General features: G+C 47.6%; 1 protein-coding gene across 1 annotated transcript in view; it reads left to right on the top strand.

Moving 5' to 3' along the window:
* Positions 1-17,273, top strand: part of gfra4a (GDNF family receptor alpha 4a) — a 102,163-nt gene that overhangs the window by 81,255 nt on the left and 3,635 nt on the right. Inside the window, exons 2-6 of the mRNA XM_062397651.1 lie at positions 1,690-1,971; positions 3,340-3,420; positions 7,618-7,957; positions 9,903-10,012; positions 11,445-11,579. Of these exons, the coding sequence (XP_062253635.1) occupies positions 1,690-1,971; positions 3,340-3,420; positions 7,618-7,957; positions 9,903-10,012; positions 11,445-11,579 (948 nt within the window). The remainder of the gene's footprint in view (positions 1-1,689; positions 1,972-3,339; positions 3,421-7,617; positions 7,958-9,902; positions 10,013-11,444; positions 11,580-17,273) is intronic.

The following is a 17,273-nucleotide window of genomic DNA, read 5'->3' as shown; positions in this document are numbered from 1 at the left end:
TGCAGCCGATTACAAATAACAAAGGGATTAACAGTGAATTGACAGACGTTCCTGGGATCAGATGCTAGAATCAGGAGAAATCTACACATTCAAAGGTTCATCTGAAAAGAGAAATAAGTGAGATCGAGTAAAAATTGTCAAGGCTAGCATCGTAGAAACGTAAGGGAAAGTTCGCAGTTGGTCGTGATGGTAATCGTGTTCTTTCAAACCAGACACGTGGATTTAACAGAACAATATTTGTGAGATCCAGAAGAAGAACTCCTCGAACATTGTTGGGAATATCTCCTTGCATCTGATCGGCGGCTCATGAAACAACGATAAACAAGTCGTAATAATAAATAGGACTCTTTGTTTTGACTGCAGCAGAAACACGTCAGTGTGATTTTGAACATGTCAGGATGTATTGGAGAGAAGCACGGTGGGGGGGGGGGGGGGGGGGGATTCAGTCAACGGTGTCAGATGTATTACATGTGACAGCAGTCTGAATTCATGAATAATATAGCACCCCCCCCCCCCTCGGGTTGATGAATGGAATTATTAGAAAAGCTCTGGAATGCAGCAGAGAGACGCTTCGCTGAGCGAGTGTGATCACTTCTGACAGGAGACCTGAGAATCTCACACCGTTATTAAATTCAAATCAATTTAGATCATTTTTAGCAAATGATTCAGTTTGTTTTTCACATAAAGGAGCAACACCCTCTGCTGACAGGGGCGCTGCCAGGGACTGTGGGGGCCCCAGGCACAAGGGAGCAGTGGGGGGGGAACCCGTGAAAATCATCATCGATCCAGTTTTCAAATAGAAAAGATCACAAATCTGCTCTTCAACCAAACCTCTCAGATGATGAAGCTTTTGACTGAAAGTGAGATGTGTGGGGCCTTGTTGGGGGTTTCTGTTCGTAGCCAATCGTGGAATTTAAATAAATAAATAATAATAATAATAAACTTGTTGTTGCCGATATTTTCCTGCTTTCCCTGTTGAGACGCTCCTGTCGGCTGCATCACTATCACCTGCTTCTATTATTATCAGTCTCCTGTGAGTCCCAGAACTTTATGTGAGTGCACTTCTGGAATCTCCAGTTATTATTCCTATTTGTTTGATATTATTTAACTTGATAAATATATGTAAATTGCGTAATTAACTGAATTACCATAAACCAATGTGCACTGATGAAAAGCATGAGGGCAAACACGGGGCTTCACACAGCTGCTCAGTCGACTGCATGATCCTCATACACAAGGGACACACAATTAATACACACATGGTTTGAGTTTTGTGAATCTTTGCGTGTTTACGTATTTGTTTTTTTATCGATGCAAATGTTTCACATCAGTGTGGCCGTCCTTATATATAACACTATATATTGTATATATACTGAGTCGTTGGTTAATGTTAATCCTCTTTAGTTTTATTTTGAAAAACCCCAGGTACAAAAAAACATCGGTCAGAAATTTAGAACATGTTTTCTGGGTTTATTGCTCCAAACATTTCTGCAGCTCAAATTGGTTCCGCACAACTCACAACGTTGTGTTTCACTTTGTCTGTGGTTTGAAGTTATTACTGTAACGATGATGATTAAGGTGATAAGGTCACAGCAAACTGAATTTCTCATGTTTACACGAAGAGGTGCACAGACGAGTCGTCCACACAGCTCTGTCCATTCACCAACCTGTCCTGTGTCTGTCTCACAGGAGTCCCCCGGGTGGTTCTGTCTCTGGGCGGCCGGGACTGCCTGCGTGCTGGAGACACCTGCTCCAGCGACGACACCTGCAGCCCGCGGCTCCGCACCCTGCGGCAGTGTGTGGCGGGGGACGGCAGCGTGAAGCTGGGCCCCGGGGCCCGGAACCAGTGTGAGAACGCCATGACTGCTCTGCTGTCCACGCCGCTGCACGGCTGCCAGTGTAAACGAGGCATGAAGAAGGAGAAGAACTGTCTGAGCATCTACTGGAGCCTGCACCAGTCCGTGCTGCACGGTAAGCCTTGGCGTTGACCCACAGGATCCGATGGTTCTGTTCCCAGCAGGTGGGCGGGAGCAGGTACAGTATGCTACTGGGATTATCTGGTGCATGTGCTGTCCGCCTCCAGACGGATCAGCAGAAATGAAAAGAGTGATTATTGTGTCAGCATGTGTTCAAACTGAGGCTGTGATTCCTTCTGTTCCCTCCACACTTATTGTGTTTTATCACTTTTGTGCTTATTTTAAATGCTCTCTCCTGTCACTGTCCTCTTTACTACATTTAGCTCGGTTATTTTCGGTACATTTATATTCAGATTTGGGCATTTAGCATTTCATTTTATATTCATAACGACTGGAAAGTAGGGCACCCGTTAAACACGCTCGACAATATCCTGCAAGTCGAGTGTTAACTGTTAAAGACGTGAAGACGTTGACCTCATAAAGCAAACAGAGTCATATCTTTAACCCTGGACGTTTAATAAGTCAAAGACATGCTGCAGTTTGGACAAAGGTCATTTTTGTCTCCTTCACTGACCTCGTGTTGTTAAAATGAAAGAGCTGCTCGTTGGTTCTTCACCTGGTACCAGCAGCCTGCGTTTCCTCCTCTGTTATCACAGTGGATTTAGTTTCACTTCAGGCTCCTCAGACCCTTCGCTGCCTGTGAGTTGTTGTTCTTTTTTTATTTGCCACATTAATATCTTATTTGCTTTGGAGGTAAATTGTAGAATAAAACTCCGGTGGGTCCTGGAGGGAAATATTACCTCTGCGGCGCCGGTTTAGTCAACGTGTCCACACAGTTTTAATCAATTTCATTTTTCAGTTCACACTGTGGTCACATGGTGACTCTGCACATTTTAAATCAAGCAGTAAATTAAACACCACGAACCAACTCACAAACTAAAACATAGGGCTGGTTTGTATTATTATCATGTCTGAATAGATTCTCTAATGATGCCATTTACTGTGTTTGTAAAGACATTGTTGGTTGGTCATCTGGTCTGTGTCATGTAAGGGGGGGGGGGGTCAGTTTGGTGCCACAACAGCAGATTTAACCCCAATGGCTTCTGACTGGGTAATCAGGCCCTGCATGTAGCCATGTGTATAATAAAGTTTGACTTAGCTGTCAATATGAAACTTTTCCTGTGGATGTATTTATGTTTGTTGGTATGACAACTTGTATTTAACACAAAGAACAATGCAGAAAACAATGTGCATTTATTTAACCCTTAAGGTACAAATTTGTGTCAAATATATTGCCATCAGTAATTTTATACTTGCTTTATCAGTTGGCCTCTTATATTTATCATATTGTCTTTTTGTCTCTGGACACTAAGCCAAACAGAACCTACTGAGATGGATCTAACCCTTCTGGTGTGTCTTGCAGGTCTCAGCCTGGTGGAGAGTTTCCCGTACGAGCCGGAGGAGAGAGGCTCCGACTACGTCCGCCTGGCCTCCATCGCTGCAGGTGACTGGGAGCTCCGCCCCTTTTTTCTGCTGCTGTTAACCTTCAAATAATCAACGTGTTCACACAATCAAGAGGGAAACTGGTGTCAGACATGTGGATGTGAGAGAGCAGACGTGACCCTGTGTCTCTCCGAGTGGAGAACATGTGGGTCTGCAGAAGTGTCTGATGAGTATCAGCCCACACTCTGGTTCTGTCTCTGCCTCGGAGCCCCTGGGCCAAGCCGCGGGGCGGGTGTGTGCTGCTGTTCTCTCCCCCCCGAGGCACAGATTAATTACCTATTTATTTTAATGAAGCTGGGGGGAGGGGGGGGAGACAGACGGAGCTGGTTCATTTCCAGTAGATTCTTCCCGTCGGAGGTTTGGGAGCAGACAGAGGAGTCGAGTTCTTTCCCACCGGAGAGGAGTCGAGTTCTTTTCCACCGGAGAGGAGTCGAGTCAACACAGAGTCAAGTGTTTTGTTTTTCTCTGGACGACTCGAGATAGAGCGTCTGTTGAACTTAAATAATGACTCGAGTGAAGAGATAAGGATGCAAGGTCTTAATGTGAGCTGCTCTGTAAAATGATTTCTGTCTTCAAAGTTTGAATAAGTGGATAATGGCAGCTCAGAGGGGGGGGTGGGGGAGGGGGGGGCTGACCTTATACATCAAGAGGAACATATGTGGATCCTCACTGTCTCACACAATTTATATTTAAAAACAAAACAAGCATGGATGTTTGTTATAGAGTCAAATACACAATTTATATGATTTCACGATGACCGAGAAACACGGTTTGTGACGAGGCTGCTTCATGAGTCATTTTGTTTAAAACCGTTAGAGGTAAATTCAGACAATGTTCAGATTTAATTTCCAATTTATCGACATTTATAAACAGAGTTGTCAAAGAGTTCAATGTTGTTACAAATGTTTCCAAATCCATGTTTGATAATTTAAAGGCAAAAAAAACAACTTGCAAATGGTTTTACTAAGTTTTCTTGAATGCATCGTTGGAGTTTTTTGGGGCTTCATATGCAAACTAGTGCTTCCCCCATTCTGGCATCATTCTGACCAACAGCAGCCAGTCAAGGCAAAGAAGGAGTGGAAGGTTTGATTCCCAGGCTCGATGCAGATTTGGAAAATGGTCACGTTCTGGCCCCTTAAAACAACTTGAGGTGTTTTTCAGTCAGTTCCATATCCACGAATGTAGAACACACGATGAAGTCGCCTCCAGTGAAACCAGTCTGTCCTCTCCCCGCTGCCTGGAGATAACGCTGCTCCCACAGTGAACCTGACCACAGCTCGTTCCAAGTGCATCGGCAATTCAAGCAATTTGGACACGGGGAAAGAAAATGACAAATCCGGTGGTTTGAAACTAGCACAGTAATTCAGTTCCAGGTGAAAGTCAGGGCCCTTTGCTTTGTGCTCTTTTAAATTGGTCCCCCCCCCCCCGCTTAGAAAACCAGCAGCGGGGGAGAGAGCGTCTGTTTAATGTTTAACTAAAAAAAGCACAACTGCAGACGCTGGCATATCACCACCGCCTCCTCTGTCTATTGAATCTGTAGCATTAGCAAACACGTACTCCCCCGCAGCAGAGCTACTGTACACCGCAGCTCCATCTCCATGCATCCTCCCACAGCTGGTCCCAAACCCACTTTGAATCTCAGCCGCTCGGCACCGTCCACTCACGCTCCTTAGAGCACTGATCTTCTAACCTTTTTTGAGCCGCGGCACATTTTTTACATTTTGCAAAATCCTGGGGGCACACCACCAACACAAAATAAACCTCACAGTACATATCATACAAATAGTGAGTAATATAGTTTCTAAATGTATTAAAAAGCACTATTTTACATTATTTCAGCCCTTTATTACTCTTATAATGAGCACAAATTGAATCAGATTTATGAAAAACTATCTTTAAGTAAACTAATATTATTTAACAGAGACATATTATGCCCATTTTATGAAAAAACCAAAAGACGTTGAGGCGTGCCGCACACCGAGCCTCCGGCGGCGTGGAGAGGAGGGCGACGGGGTGACTGCTCGCCCTCCTCTCGCCTTCACCTGTTCAGGGGACACGTTGGTTTTGTGTCGCACGATAGAAACCATGAGAAGAACCAAACAGCTGCAGTTTGGGCGCCCCCCCCGCTCTAACGCCTGTGATCATACATCTCGTGACCTCGCCCATAAGCGTCTTATTAAAATGACACCGCTGGTTGTTTTGGGGCCTCTGTGAATCACTGCAGCGTCAGACCCTCTGTGTGAAGCCTCCTCGTAAATTCCACTCCGGCGACTCGGTGGGAGGTCAGAGTGGACGTCCCCCCCCCCAACCCCCCACCCCCCCATGCATCTCCACCGGCCGGCTGCCAGAACAACACAGACCTGATTAATGGATGTTTTTACGCTCCCTCCAGCGTCGCTCCCTCAATCTCAGTAATGAGCGTTTTCAGGGATGGAAGCCTCGTCACATTCTGAAGCCGTGTCTACACAACGCTGTTCTTTGCCCTTTGTCCATTAATCAGTTAAGTAAAGTCAAGTCAGTGGGTTTATGAAGGAGCTTCTGTTAGACAACTAGAGATGCTCTACACGGACATTCATCTTCTTAACGCATCGCTGGTTTCTGGGAGAGACTGGAATTGTTTTTCCAGCTCTGAGATGTTCTACTTCATGCACCACAGCTGTTAGGAAAATACAGTTTTGTTTGTTTTGGTCTCTGGTGCAACTGGTTGGTCAGAGTCTCTGAGAAAACAGTATTTTGAATACACTGACGATGAGGCTGAGCACTTTAAGCTGAGGATGCTCACGTCCAGATTAGATGCAGCAGTTGAAGCCAAAGTGCAGCTCGTCAAGGGGCCGTGTACAGAAAAGGTTTCCAGCTGTGTTCATCTGATATGAATGTGACCAGCCTCAAAGACTTAGAGGATGAGTCTGTGTCACGGCCTCAGACAAAGGATTAAAAACAGCTTCTTCACCGGAACCTTCCTCTGAGCGTATCCGTGTGTTTATCATATTCCAAACATGGACAATTCATTCAATTCATGTACGTACACAAAGAAATGACTTGGATATAGATGTATATCTCTCTCAGGGATGGAAGGACACATTTGTCGCCTGCAGAGCTGAGGTCACCTTCTAATTGGAAAACCCTGTCTTGCTGCTGTGATGGTGCAGCTCAGACATGTGACTCTGTGTAAGGCGTGAACGTGAAGCAGGATAAGAGCGTCCGTTGCTCTGCAGGTCTCCTCCCAATTAATAATGGTTTGGAAAATAAACCACAAGGATTTCAATGAATGTGCACGTTCAGGCCCCCCCCCCCCCCCCTCTGCTTAGCAGTTCAGTTGGATATAACCTATGCTTTGTGAAGGGTTGTTAGCCTCCTCTCCAAGGCCATTCATATTTCATTTGACAGCTTGGTGAGAGCTGAACTCACCAAGAGACACAACTACAGGCATTTTACAAACTAATGAGCGGAGCGCTCTGCCAGAGGAGCTGAGCGTCATCAGGGCCGCTCTGACTGGGAGGTCGCTCTGTGAGGGAGAGAGGACAAAATAAAACCTGATGATAGATCTGGAAATAATGTCACCAACACACAAAAAGAGAAGATGGTTATGAGAGGTGGCTCATTACCACGGGAGCACTGAGGCGGGTGGAGGAAGAATGGATGGAGGACGAGGGAGAGAGCTGAGGAGGAGACAGGAGTAGGCAGACGGAGGGCGGGGGGGAGGGGGGGGGTGATGGCAGCGCTGATAGAGGCAGGCAGCCAGTGAGGGAGGAGGATGGCAAAGTGAAGGAGGGAGTCAGGTGAGTCGGGGACGGAGCCAGATGTAGGGATGTTTGAGAGATGGATGGATGGGTGGAGGGGAAGGAGCAGTAATTACAGGCCTTGTGGTGCGGGGGGGGGCTCCTCCAGCTCTGCCACTCTGCATTAACCCAGCAGAATGAAATATTCAGCCATTAGGCCTCGGCTGAAACACATCCAGTTCCCGGGCTCATGCAACATTCACACACTGTTCATTTCGTTTTCATTACAGGAGGGTTTGATTCACATAATCATCCTTTTGGTTTGTTTGTTCTTGAAGGAGACACATCTCAGTTTTTATGTCTGTCTCAGTGGAGAGGTGAGAGTGGACACCAGCTCTGATCAGACCCTGGGATGATTGGTAAACATTGTCTGGGACACACAGATGATGAAATGTCTCTGTGTCTCTGTCCTCTCTCAGAATCCGAGGTGACAACGGTGAACCGCTGCCTGGACGCGGCCAAGGCGTGTAACATCGATGAGACGTGTCAGAAGCTGAGGACGGAGTACGTGTCCTCCTGCATCCAGCCGTCCGCCCGCTCGGGCCCGTGCAACCGACCCAAGTGCAACAAGGCGCTGAGGAAGTTCTTCGACCGCGTCCCCCCCGACTACACCCACGAGCTGCTGTTCTGTCCCTGCACCGACACGGCCTGCTCCGAGCGCCGGAGGCAAACCATCGTGCCCTCCTGCTCCTACGAGGACAAGGAGAAGCCCAACTGCCTTGCTCAGCTGCGGCTCTGCAAGGCGGACTACGTGTGCAGGTACGAAAATACATCATGTCTTTTTTTTTTTTGGGGCTTAACCAAAGCTGAATCGTCAGGGTTGATTGTTTGTGACCTTTTCCTTGTGTTGCTGCATATGCATATTTATTTCATTCTTATTTATTTATTTATTTTCTCAATGTATTAACTCTTCATTGTACCCTAGGAACCATTGTAAATGAGGGTAATATTCCTCAATGTGTTTTCCGAGGCTTGAATAAATATCAATCGATCAATCTTACACCTGCTGCCGAGGCAGTTTTACACCTAGTTTCCTGAGTTGGCCTCATTTGACTCAATGAACCGACAGTTTATCTGCAGCTTCAGCTACAGGATCATAAAGGTGTTTGAGTTTTTACATATAAAGCCAAGATACTTCCTCAGAGTTATACTGTATTGACTTGACATTTGAAATCGATAAATCATGATGTTAACGTGCTGCCCTGAAGCTGTCCCAGATTTAAAGGTGAATTTAATGTTCTTGTCAGTTTAGCAGATGGTGGACTCCCACATTAATGGAGAAACCAACTTTGATCCAGTTAGGACTGTGGAGTTTAACTTGTGTGAGGTCACCGACTCGTCCAGCATCTTGTTTGATCTGAAGTCTCCTGAGGATGATTTATCAGCTTCAACAGAAAACTTCTCCTCTGCTGTTTCTCACTGGACACGTTTTCCTCATTATTCCTGTAAACTGGAGGAAAATGTAACGCTGCATGCCGTGATTCAACCTGATAGAAATTGTTTCCTACAAACAGCAGGTGTGTGGAGTCTGACGTTCTGGCCAAATCTTAAATATCAAGCTGTACTCTCATCTCAGAAATAAATTATGTAACTAAGAAATCTACAGAAAGCACAAAGAGCCTGGTCCCTCAGCACTGTGAGTAGGATTGTGAATCTTTGGAGAGAGTCTGGCCGGTTTGAAATGTTCATTTAGATTCAATTAGTCAGCTTTGTTTAATTAATTCAATTGTTATACTCATTAACTGTGTTTGAGCAGTTCCATTAAATCCTGTATTCAGTTTCTGGGGGCGAGGCGGCCAAGCGACACGCAGCCACGTGAAAGAGTCATTATCAGAAAAGCCATTAACCCTCGGGATTCACACGTGGCTCTGAACATGTGTAATATCCTGCAGCCCAGACCTGATGGAGGAAAGTGACCCTCTGAACAGACATTCTGTGTTGAATCCCCGTGAGTGTGTGACTCTGATGGAAACAAAGATCTATTTACACGTCCAATCAGAGAACCAACAATGTGCTGAGTCATTATAATTCAGACGCTGTCTTCCTCTCTGTCACTGGAGACTGAGAACATGGAGTCCTCGGACCCGTCCAGTCAGTTCTTCCTCTTCAAATGTCAGGAAAACAAAGAGCCTCACCCCCCCCGCTGGCATTAACCCACAGAGGACGGCTTCACTTAGAACACAGCCTTTAACTTTTACTCACATCATTACAACATGACAAACGAGGGGGGGAGCCGGAAGTCCCGGGGCCCTGAGGGGATCCTGCTGCAAAGGCCAGTCGGCCGATGATGCGATATGATGGCAGCGATAGCCTTGTGTGTGATGATGATGATGATGATGATGATGAGGCTCGATGTCTGGGCGGCTGGCGGGAAAAGGTGAAGAATAGAAGGCGAGAGGGGCTGTGGGGGCGGGGGGGGGGGAGTATTTATATGGAAGATTCATATTTGTCTCATCTCCTCCCGGCCAGGCAGCCCGGTGCTTAGGAGGCAGAGCGGAGGCCCCACCTCTGCCCCTCATTGACTCCTTACAGCCTGGCATCCCTCCAGGAGGCGACAGGCAGGGGGAAAGTGTGTGTGTTGGGGGGGGGGGGGGGTAATGTAGACGAGCGTTGTGGCGTTCAGACACTCGTCCTGCGGTGGACCGGCCGACCTGCAGTGACACAACGTGAGTAAATGATGGATGGTGTGTTATTGGTCCCACAGGTCTCGCTGGGCACAGTTCCAGTATGACTGTCAGCCCTCGGAGCCGAGCGGCAGCGGCTGCAAGCAGGAGAACTACGGAGCGTGTCTACTGGCGTACACCGGCCTGATAGGTAAGAGCCAGACCCCCCCCCCCCCCCCCCCCCCCCCCCCCCGCCTCAAGTGCACTGAGCAGCATTCAAAGGAGCGAGTGGAGGATTGTGATGAGAGGCGCAGCGCGATGATCGATGGAGCTCTGATTAATGTGGCTGCAGCTCGCCCTGCCAAGCTGCTGCATTATAAGTAGAGCAATTACAACTATTGACCGCCTGTTTGGAGAGAATTATCCCCGACATGACAATGAGTGGGGGGGGGGGGGGGGCAGAGAGGCGCACAACACGGCTTATTGTGCTTTAGATAAAAAGCCGACAAAAGATTCACATAAAGGTCGTTTCAACGCGGCGCTATGGGACCACAATGCACTGCTGCAGAAAGAGGGCGGGGGGCGGGGGGGGGGGGGGGGGGTTGGTTGGTTATTGAGGGACTGAAGGAGTCAGATAAAGGAAGACGGAGACAGAAAGCTGAGCAGCAGTGATTGGTCCTTCCAGGCAGCAGCAGTAGAAGTGGGACTCTGGAGGGGACCCAGAGAAATCAATGCAGGTGAATCAGAAGTTCTGCAGCAAAGTGCAGCAATTTGATTTTTTCCAAACCTCCTTTAGAAGCAGGAGCTGCAAGGCTTTATTACCAGAGCCAGGAGAAAAAATGACTTCCCAATCATTTACTGCTGAAAAGCTCCGAAGGGCGAAGAGTCCACGTGAGACGGGTCGGTGACTCGGCCCCGGACTCGGCCCCCCCCCCGGCTCATCAAAGAGCTGGAACCGCCCGGCTCAGCAGAAACACACACGTCAGGACACCTCCTTTGATTTGATCCCTCGGAGGTCGAGAATCAAACAAGACGCCCTGATATTAACGAGCAGCTTCTCTGCATGTGTAGGATCAATACATCGAGATCAGAGGGTTTTCAAATAATCTGTGATGTCAGCACTTCTAGGTTATTGGAATTGAACCTGATCTGCGTCACTCACCTGCCAGCTTCTGTCTTTAGACACTTTTATATATTCCAGCTTTAAAATTCCTCTCACTTTCCCACATCTCACTAATAACTTGACCTGATTAATGCAATATGATGATAGAAATGCCTTTATTTGATTTTGGTAATCAGCTCGAGGTCCTGATCAGATTAAATCAGACACAAACCGTCTCAAACATCCAATTTGTTGGAACATTAAACTCTGCAAATAGTTTTCATTTTGTTTTGCCTTCCTTTTTCATTTTACGAGGTGTTTACAACCCGAAGGGCCACGGGCTGGAACATATACATATTCATCTCAGATTAAATGAAGGGATTACTTCCTGTTTCTGTGATCTCAAGGTCAGACGCCGTGATTGTGTTGTAAACCCGGTAATTTGAGAAGTTTTCGTTTAATGAGCTGAACTGTTTCAAGACGCCTGTAACCACACGGAGCTGTTCCCTCTCTCCCCCCCCCCCCCCCCCCCTCTCTGCAGGAAGCACGATAACACCCAACTACCTTGACAACTCCACCTCCAACGTGGGGCCCTGGTGCTCCTGTGCAGCGAGCGGGAACCACAGGGAGCAGTGCAACGACTTCCTGACGTTCTACCACGACAACGTCTGCCTGAGTGAGTACGAGCTGCAGAGAGAGAGAGAGAGAGAGAGAGAGAGAGAGAGAGAGAGAGAGAGAGAGAGAGAGAGAGAGAGAGAGAACCCCGGCTACACAGTGACAATAAGAACCAGGACGAGCGTGAGGATTAACAGAGTCGAGCTTGTGAACAAAATAATCCGTGGCACACTCTTTGATGTGTTACAGTGAGATGGCCTGAAGCCAGCGGGGGGGCGGGGGGGGGGGGGGGGATTCTCAGCTGTTCATATTCATCCATCTGCTCAATGCATCAAATGTACAGAAAGCATCATGGAACCCGCTCAAGATTAAATATCAGGATTTGCTCTATTAAATCAACCTTTTCCCCCTCGTTGGCCTCTTGAAGAGGAAGAGGAAGAGGAAGAGGAGGGTGAGTCTCAGTTTCTTCTGTAGGAGACTGGAGGCAAATGAAAACAGTTATTAAGATTAGTGAAACATATGTTCAATTGTCCAGAGGCCATTTCAATACAAACCGTTTCCCTAAAGCTGATCCAAACCGTATTAGTGTCTGAGCCAAACCATCATAACACAACTGATTTATCTCCCAACACTGGTTTCTAATGGTTTTTGTTCTGCAGAACAGTAAACATGTTGTTCAGGCAGTTATTTGTGTCACAGACACACTTTGCTTTCCTATTAGTCTCGCTCGCGTCTCATCATCTCACTTTGAGCTTCAACCATGAGACTTCTAACAATATCTCAAAGCTCCTTTGTGATGTTGTGACGCCGCATTCGCCCGAGTATCTGTGTGACTTTCCCAAACAGCCGATTCAACACTGTTTCCCTCTGTTATGCTAAAGTGTGAGCTTCTCTCGCTCTCTTTCATTCTTCTGCTCCACAACACAAACACGGAGTTATCCACGTCTTTTTAAAATTCACTCAGAGGGGAGGAGGAGGTGTGACGGAGCCTGAAGGAGGCTGTGAAGGTTCCTCTTGTTCAGCCATTTGAGAAAGAGCTGACGTAGTCGGAGGAGGAAACGTCTCACAGCCTTTGTCTTCTACAGTTTCTATTCATTGTCCCTTCAGAGGACATCTGCCATGAAGCAGCCGGTGAGAATACAACAGGAAACATGCAAAGTCCTGTCCCCCCCCCCCCAGCCGGTTGATGGATGCCATGTTTTTCTGCAGAACGACTCGTGTGCATCCTGCAGCCTGGACTCAGCTCCTGTGTGCTGTTTACTGTGAGCTCCTCAGAGAGCCGGCAGAACAGTCCTCAACCCGACTGGCCTCATTTCCCCGAGTCTGACCAAAGACCCCCCCCCCCTCAGCCTGCCTCGGCAAATGGCGGAGGCCAGATCGTGAGCGTGCACGTGATAGTCGGGATGAACAGGTTTCTGATGGGGAAGGCGATCTGGTGGAGCGGCGGTGCGCGTCGGACTCTCTATCGGCGCTCGGTCTCATTTGCCAGAGCGACGCTTCTATTTTTAGGGAAGAGGAGTTTGGAGTAGAGCCAACGATCGGGGAGATGAATCCTCCTGAACGTTTCTCTGTCTTCACCGCGATCCTCGTGTAATCACAGGGAACAGAGGATGAGGCGTGGTTTCTCCTGTCCGGTCGGCTCTGTTAAACAAGTGGACGGCACTGACGTCAATTAAATAACCCCCCCTGGTGTGTTGCATCTTCTTTGTGAGAAGTGGTGCAGCTCTGGGTGCTGCCTGCTGAGACAGGACTTCAGATGGCCTTTGATGACTTTGTAATTGAGCGTAATTTGGTTTCCTGCCTCAGAACTAATGAGGTGGACACAGAGAGAATAGTGGAAAGAATACAGACGTTTGCAGATGGAGGAGGAAAGAGAGCTGCAGAGAACCCCCCCCCCCCCCTCTGTATCTGGAGTGAAGACATTCAGGTTGTAAAAGCAGCTGTCACCTGCCGCGCCTCCTCATCACGGCTGTAATAAGAGCATCACGATGCAGAACAGCAGCTCTGGACTTCTTCAGAGATGAAAATGTGTGAGGAGGAGAATGGGAGGACAGATGGAGGTGAGGCTCATTTATTTCTGCAATTATTTAAATTCTCTCTGGATGCTCGATTCGTAGTGAAACAGGAACGAGGCCGGGGACAGGAAGCTGGTCGGGGACAGGAAGCGGGTCGGGGACAGGAAGCGGGTCGGGGACAGGAAGCGGGTCGGGGACAGGAAGCTGGTCGGGGACAGGAAGCGGGTCGGGGACAGGAAGCGGGTCGGGGACAGGGAGCGGGCCGGGGACAGGGAGCGGGTCGGGGACAGGGAGCGGGCCGGGGACAGGAAGCGGGTCGGGCCTGCACAGGATGTTCTCTGCAGCATGAAGAGATGGCGGCGCTTAAACAGCCGTGTCCAAACATTTACAAAGGAACTGTCTCAACAGTTTAGCACTGGAGACATCAGTTGGTGCCTCGTCCCCCGCGTGACGGCGGGTGGGAGGGAGCAGTGGCGTGGCGAGCAGCTGGAGTTGCCCCCCCCTCCCCCCCCCCTCGCTTCCGTCATCCATCAGCCCTGCCAGGAGATCAGTCCACGCCGCGGAGCGCTAACTGCACACTTTGAGCACGGTGGCACACTTCCCCACCTGTCTCACCGATGCTAATGACCCACGGCGCCATTAGCATGCCGGTCCACAGCCTCTGCTGCAGGGCACCGGTGTAAACACACCCTACGCCCCCCCCCCCCCCTCGCTATTGACTGGATTCTGTTCTGTTGCAATTTTCTGTTTCTCTTATTAGCTGCAAATTTTGTTTGCAAAGGCTGAAACACTTTCGGAGGACGGATCAATCTGATGTGACTCTATGATAAATCAGCATTTGTGTGTCACCCCCCCCCCCAATACTGAACTGGAGGGCTTTGAAATCCCATCACCAGTAACCAGCCAGTGGCTTCATGGTGTTTCTACTGGGTGAAGATGGAATCATGTGCAGATTTCAGCGTCTGAGCTCCACATCCATCTCACGGGCTGAGCCGGGGGGGGGGGGGGGGGGGTAATAGATGGATCTCTCATTCATGTTTTCATTTGAACACATTATAATTGAAATGACTTTCATGCAAACGTAATTGCCGTCGAGTCGCCCATTAGCCGAATGACAATGAATGCTTAGAGAATATTAATCCCTCATGTGATCATGAGTCACTGTGGTTGTGGAGAATCCAAGAAGTTGATGTTAATGCTCTTTGTATAAAACCATTAGAACCTGAGTGGGACTGTGAATTATACAAAGCACTGGATGTACATACTGGGCCATTCCTCCCAGTCACAGTCTACTTACTGTAAGTGCCCCGTTTAAAAATTCATCAGGATCATAATCGCATCGTTACAGGCGACTGGGAGATGAGGAATCTAAAGTCTGACTGATGATTTAAAGTCTGGCTTGGCTTTTTTTTCGGAAAGTGAGATTACCATCTTATCGTACCCGATAAAGATTTCACCAAGAGATATGGTAGAGAAACAGGAAGACGTGTTCCTGTGTGTCTGCTGCTGCTTGAAATCTACGTTCTTATGGAACTTGTGATCAGGAAGACATCAACTATTGTCACTTTCAATCAGCTGATGATGGAGTTCCCTCGAGTTGAAGATCATCTGCTTATTAAATTGATTTGCACACAATATTTTAATTTTGTTTAGAGTTAGTGCCATTTTAGGTCTTGAGCCACGTAAAAAAAAAAAATGGTTCTTTCTTGGTCCATTTCTCACTTTTCCACCAAGTTTCATAGAAATTCATTAAACAGGTTTTGATTAATGCTGCTGATCCCAAATACTAATGAGAAGTGCTGAAACATAACCTCCTTGATGGAGCTGAAGAAACATCTGAGAATAACTACTTTAAGATTTCTGCAGCAGGGGATGGAGCCCTGCTTCTAGAGGTTTGTTTCTGAACCACCTGGACTTTCGATTCATGTGCGTGTTTCAATCTGAACACACAAGTAAAGTTCTTCACATTAACCTGACAACACACTTTGTATTCACACGGTTTCTTTGTCCTCTCAGCGCCGCACAACATCAACACACAATCCCTGTGTCTCTTTAGCTGCTGAACGTTCCACACGCTGCTCCAGCTCCTCGTTAACGTCCTGTGCCATTTGCCTCCGGGACCAGGAGATGTGCAGTGTGTTCATCAGAGCTGGTTAGGGTGGCAGAACGCGGCTGCTGCTGCTGCTGCTGCTGCTGCCAGATCAGAGTCGGAGGAGAGAGATGTCTTTACAGCAGCTCTAGGATCTGTTTTTATATGAAGATATGGATCAGATGTGAATATATGGATCAGATGTGAAGTGAAAGCAGTCGTTCAATCGTTCTTTCTAATAGAGAAATCTCTCCAACAGAGACAGAAGGACGAAATTGGTTATTTTAATGCTGGCGAATCGTCATGATTGACAGCGGAGACTGACACATGATTGGTTGACAGCGTGTATGGGGGAGGGACTTTGACCCCACGGCTCCACCCCATTAAAGATAAATTCCGCAGCCGGGATGTTTTAGCTCTAGTTTTTACACAAAGGGAGGAAGAGGAGACGTCCATCTTCATGTTCCGTTTACTTTCACGTCCTAACAACATTTACTATGAAGAATTATTATCGTTGCATAACGGTTATGTTTCATTTCCACTTGTAGCTCTGCAGTATCTCCTCCTGTCTCAGTGGGTTGTGTGTCACATCCTTCACTGAGCTTCATCTCTACACTGAAATCAATCGTCCTGCACAAACTCAAACTTTGCAAAAATAACCTAAATATAAATAAAAGTAATTAGCTTTGTTTCCTCTCTGACGGTTGATCCATCACCAGCCACAGGTGTTCTGAAGAGATTAGGTACCCTGAAGGATTCTGGGAGGATTCTTCTGAACTCGGGTTAATTGAGTTGATTGAACGTTGTTATTGTGGTGATTCCCTGACGTCAGTGGGTGTTTGTGTCGAGACGGGAAAACAAAGAGTCTCGTTAAAGCAGAAAAACGAAGGAATACTAATGAAATATGTTCCAATAAAGCAGGTGATTTAAATACAGACATAAAGAGCAGCCTGGATAACAAGGTGCAATGATTACAGTGTGTTCAGGAGCACATGTGTAAACAGGCTCATCGTCTGTAAATCACCTTTATTACAACTTGAGCTGAAGATCAAAGTCACACAGGAGCCGGGTGCATCTACCACGACCTCCACGATATGAACTGTGAACTTCTAGTTAGAAATGTAATTTTCAAAATACCTGGTTAGAGCTCGAAAGCCCCCTCGAGAATTTATCTTTCAACGTCTTTAATCAACCGAAGAACAATTTGGGCGGGCATGCCGGTGAAGGAAGATCGGGTTCAGTTCGGCCGACGCGGAAATGAGACGCGGCCGATGTCTGGAAAAGTTCCCCCTCGACTTTTTAATGCTTCCTGCAGCTGATCACGTAAAAACGAGTCCCTAAGCCTGAGTTCATTATCGTTCATTACTTTCTATAATGACCCGAGTTCTCCTCTTGATCACGTGTGACTCTGGCCTCTGACATCTCTGTAATTAAAACCAAATCCTCCCTCAGCCACTGACTCGGGCTCCTTTCCATTCAGGCTCTTCCAGCTTCAGTTCAGATCTCACACAGAGAGAAGAGGATTTTCCTGCCCCCCCCCCCCCCCCCCCCCCTCCAGTGTCCCATGTGATGGCAAACAGCCGTCAGTGTAGACACTGCAGGCCGCACTATTTGTATTGCCTCAGGAATAACATGTTTAAACTTATTCCCC

This window comes from Platichthys flesus, chromosome 10 (genome assembly GCF_949316205.1).
Source record: "Platichthys flesus chromosome 10, fPlaFle2.1, whole genome shotgun sequence".
In the NCBI taxonomy this organism is placed as follows: domain Eukaryota; kingdom Metazoa; phylum Chordata; class Actinopteri; order Pleuronectiformes; family Pleuronectidae; genus Platichthys; species Platichthys flesus.
This window is presented reverse-complemented; position numbering and strand designations above follow the sequence as displayed.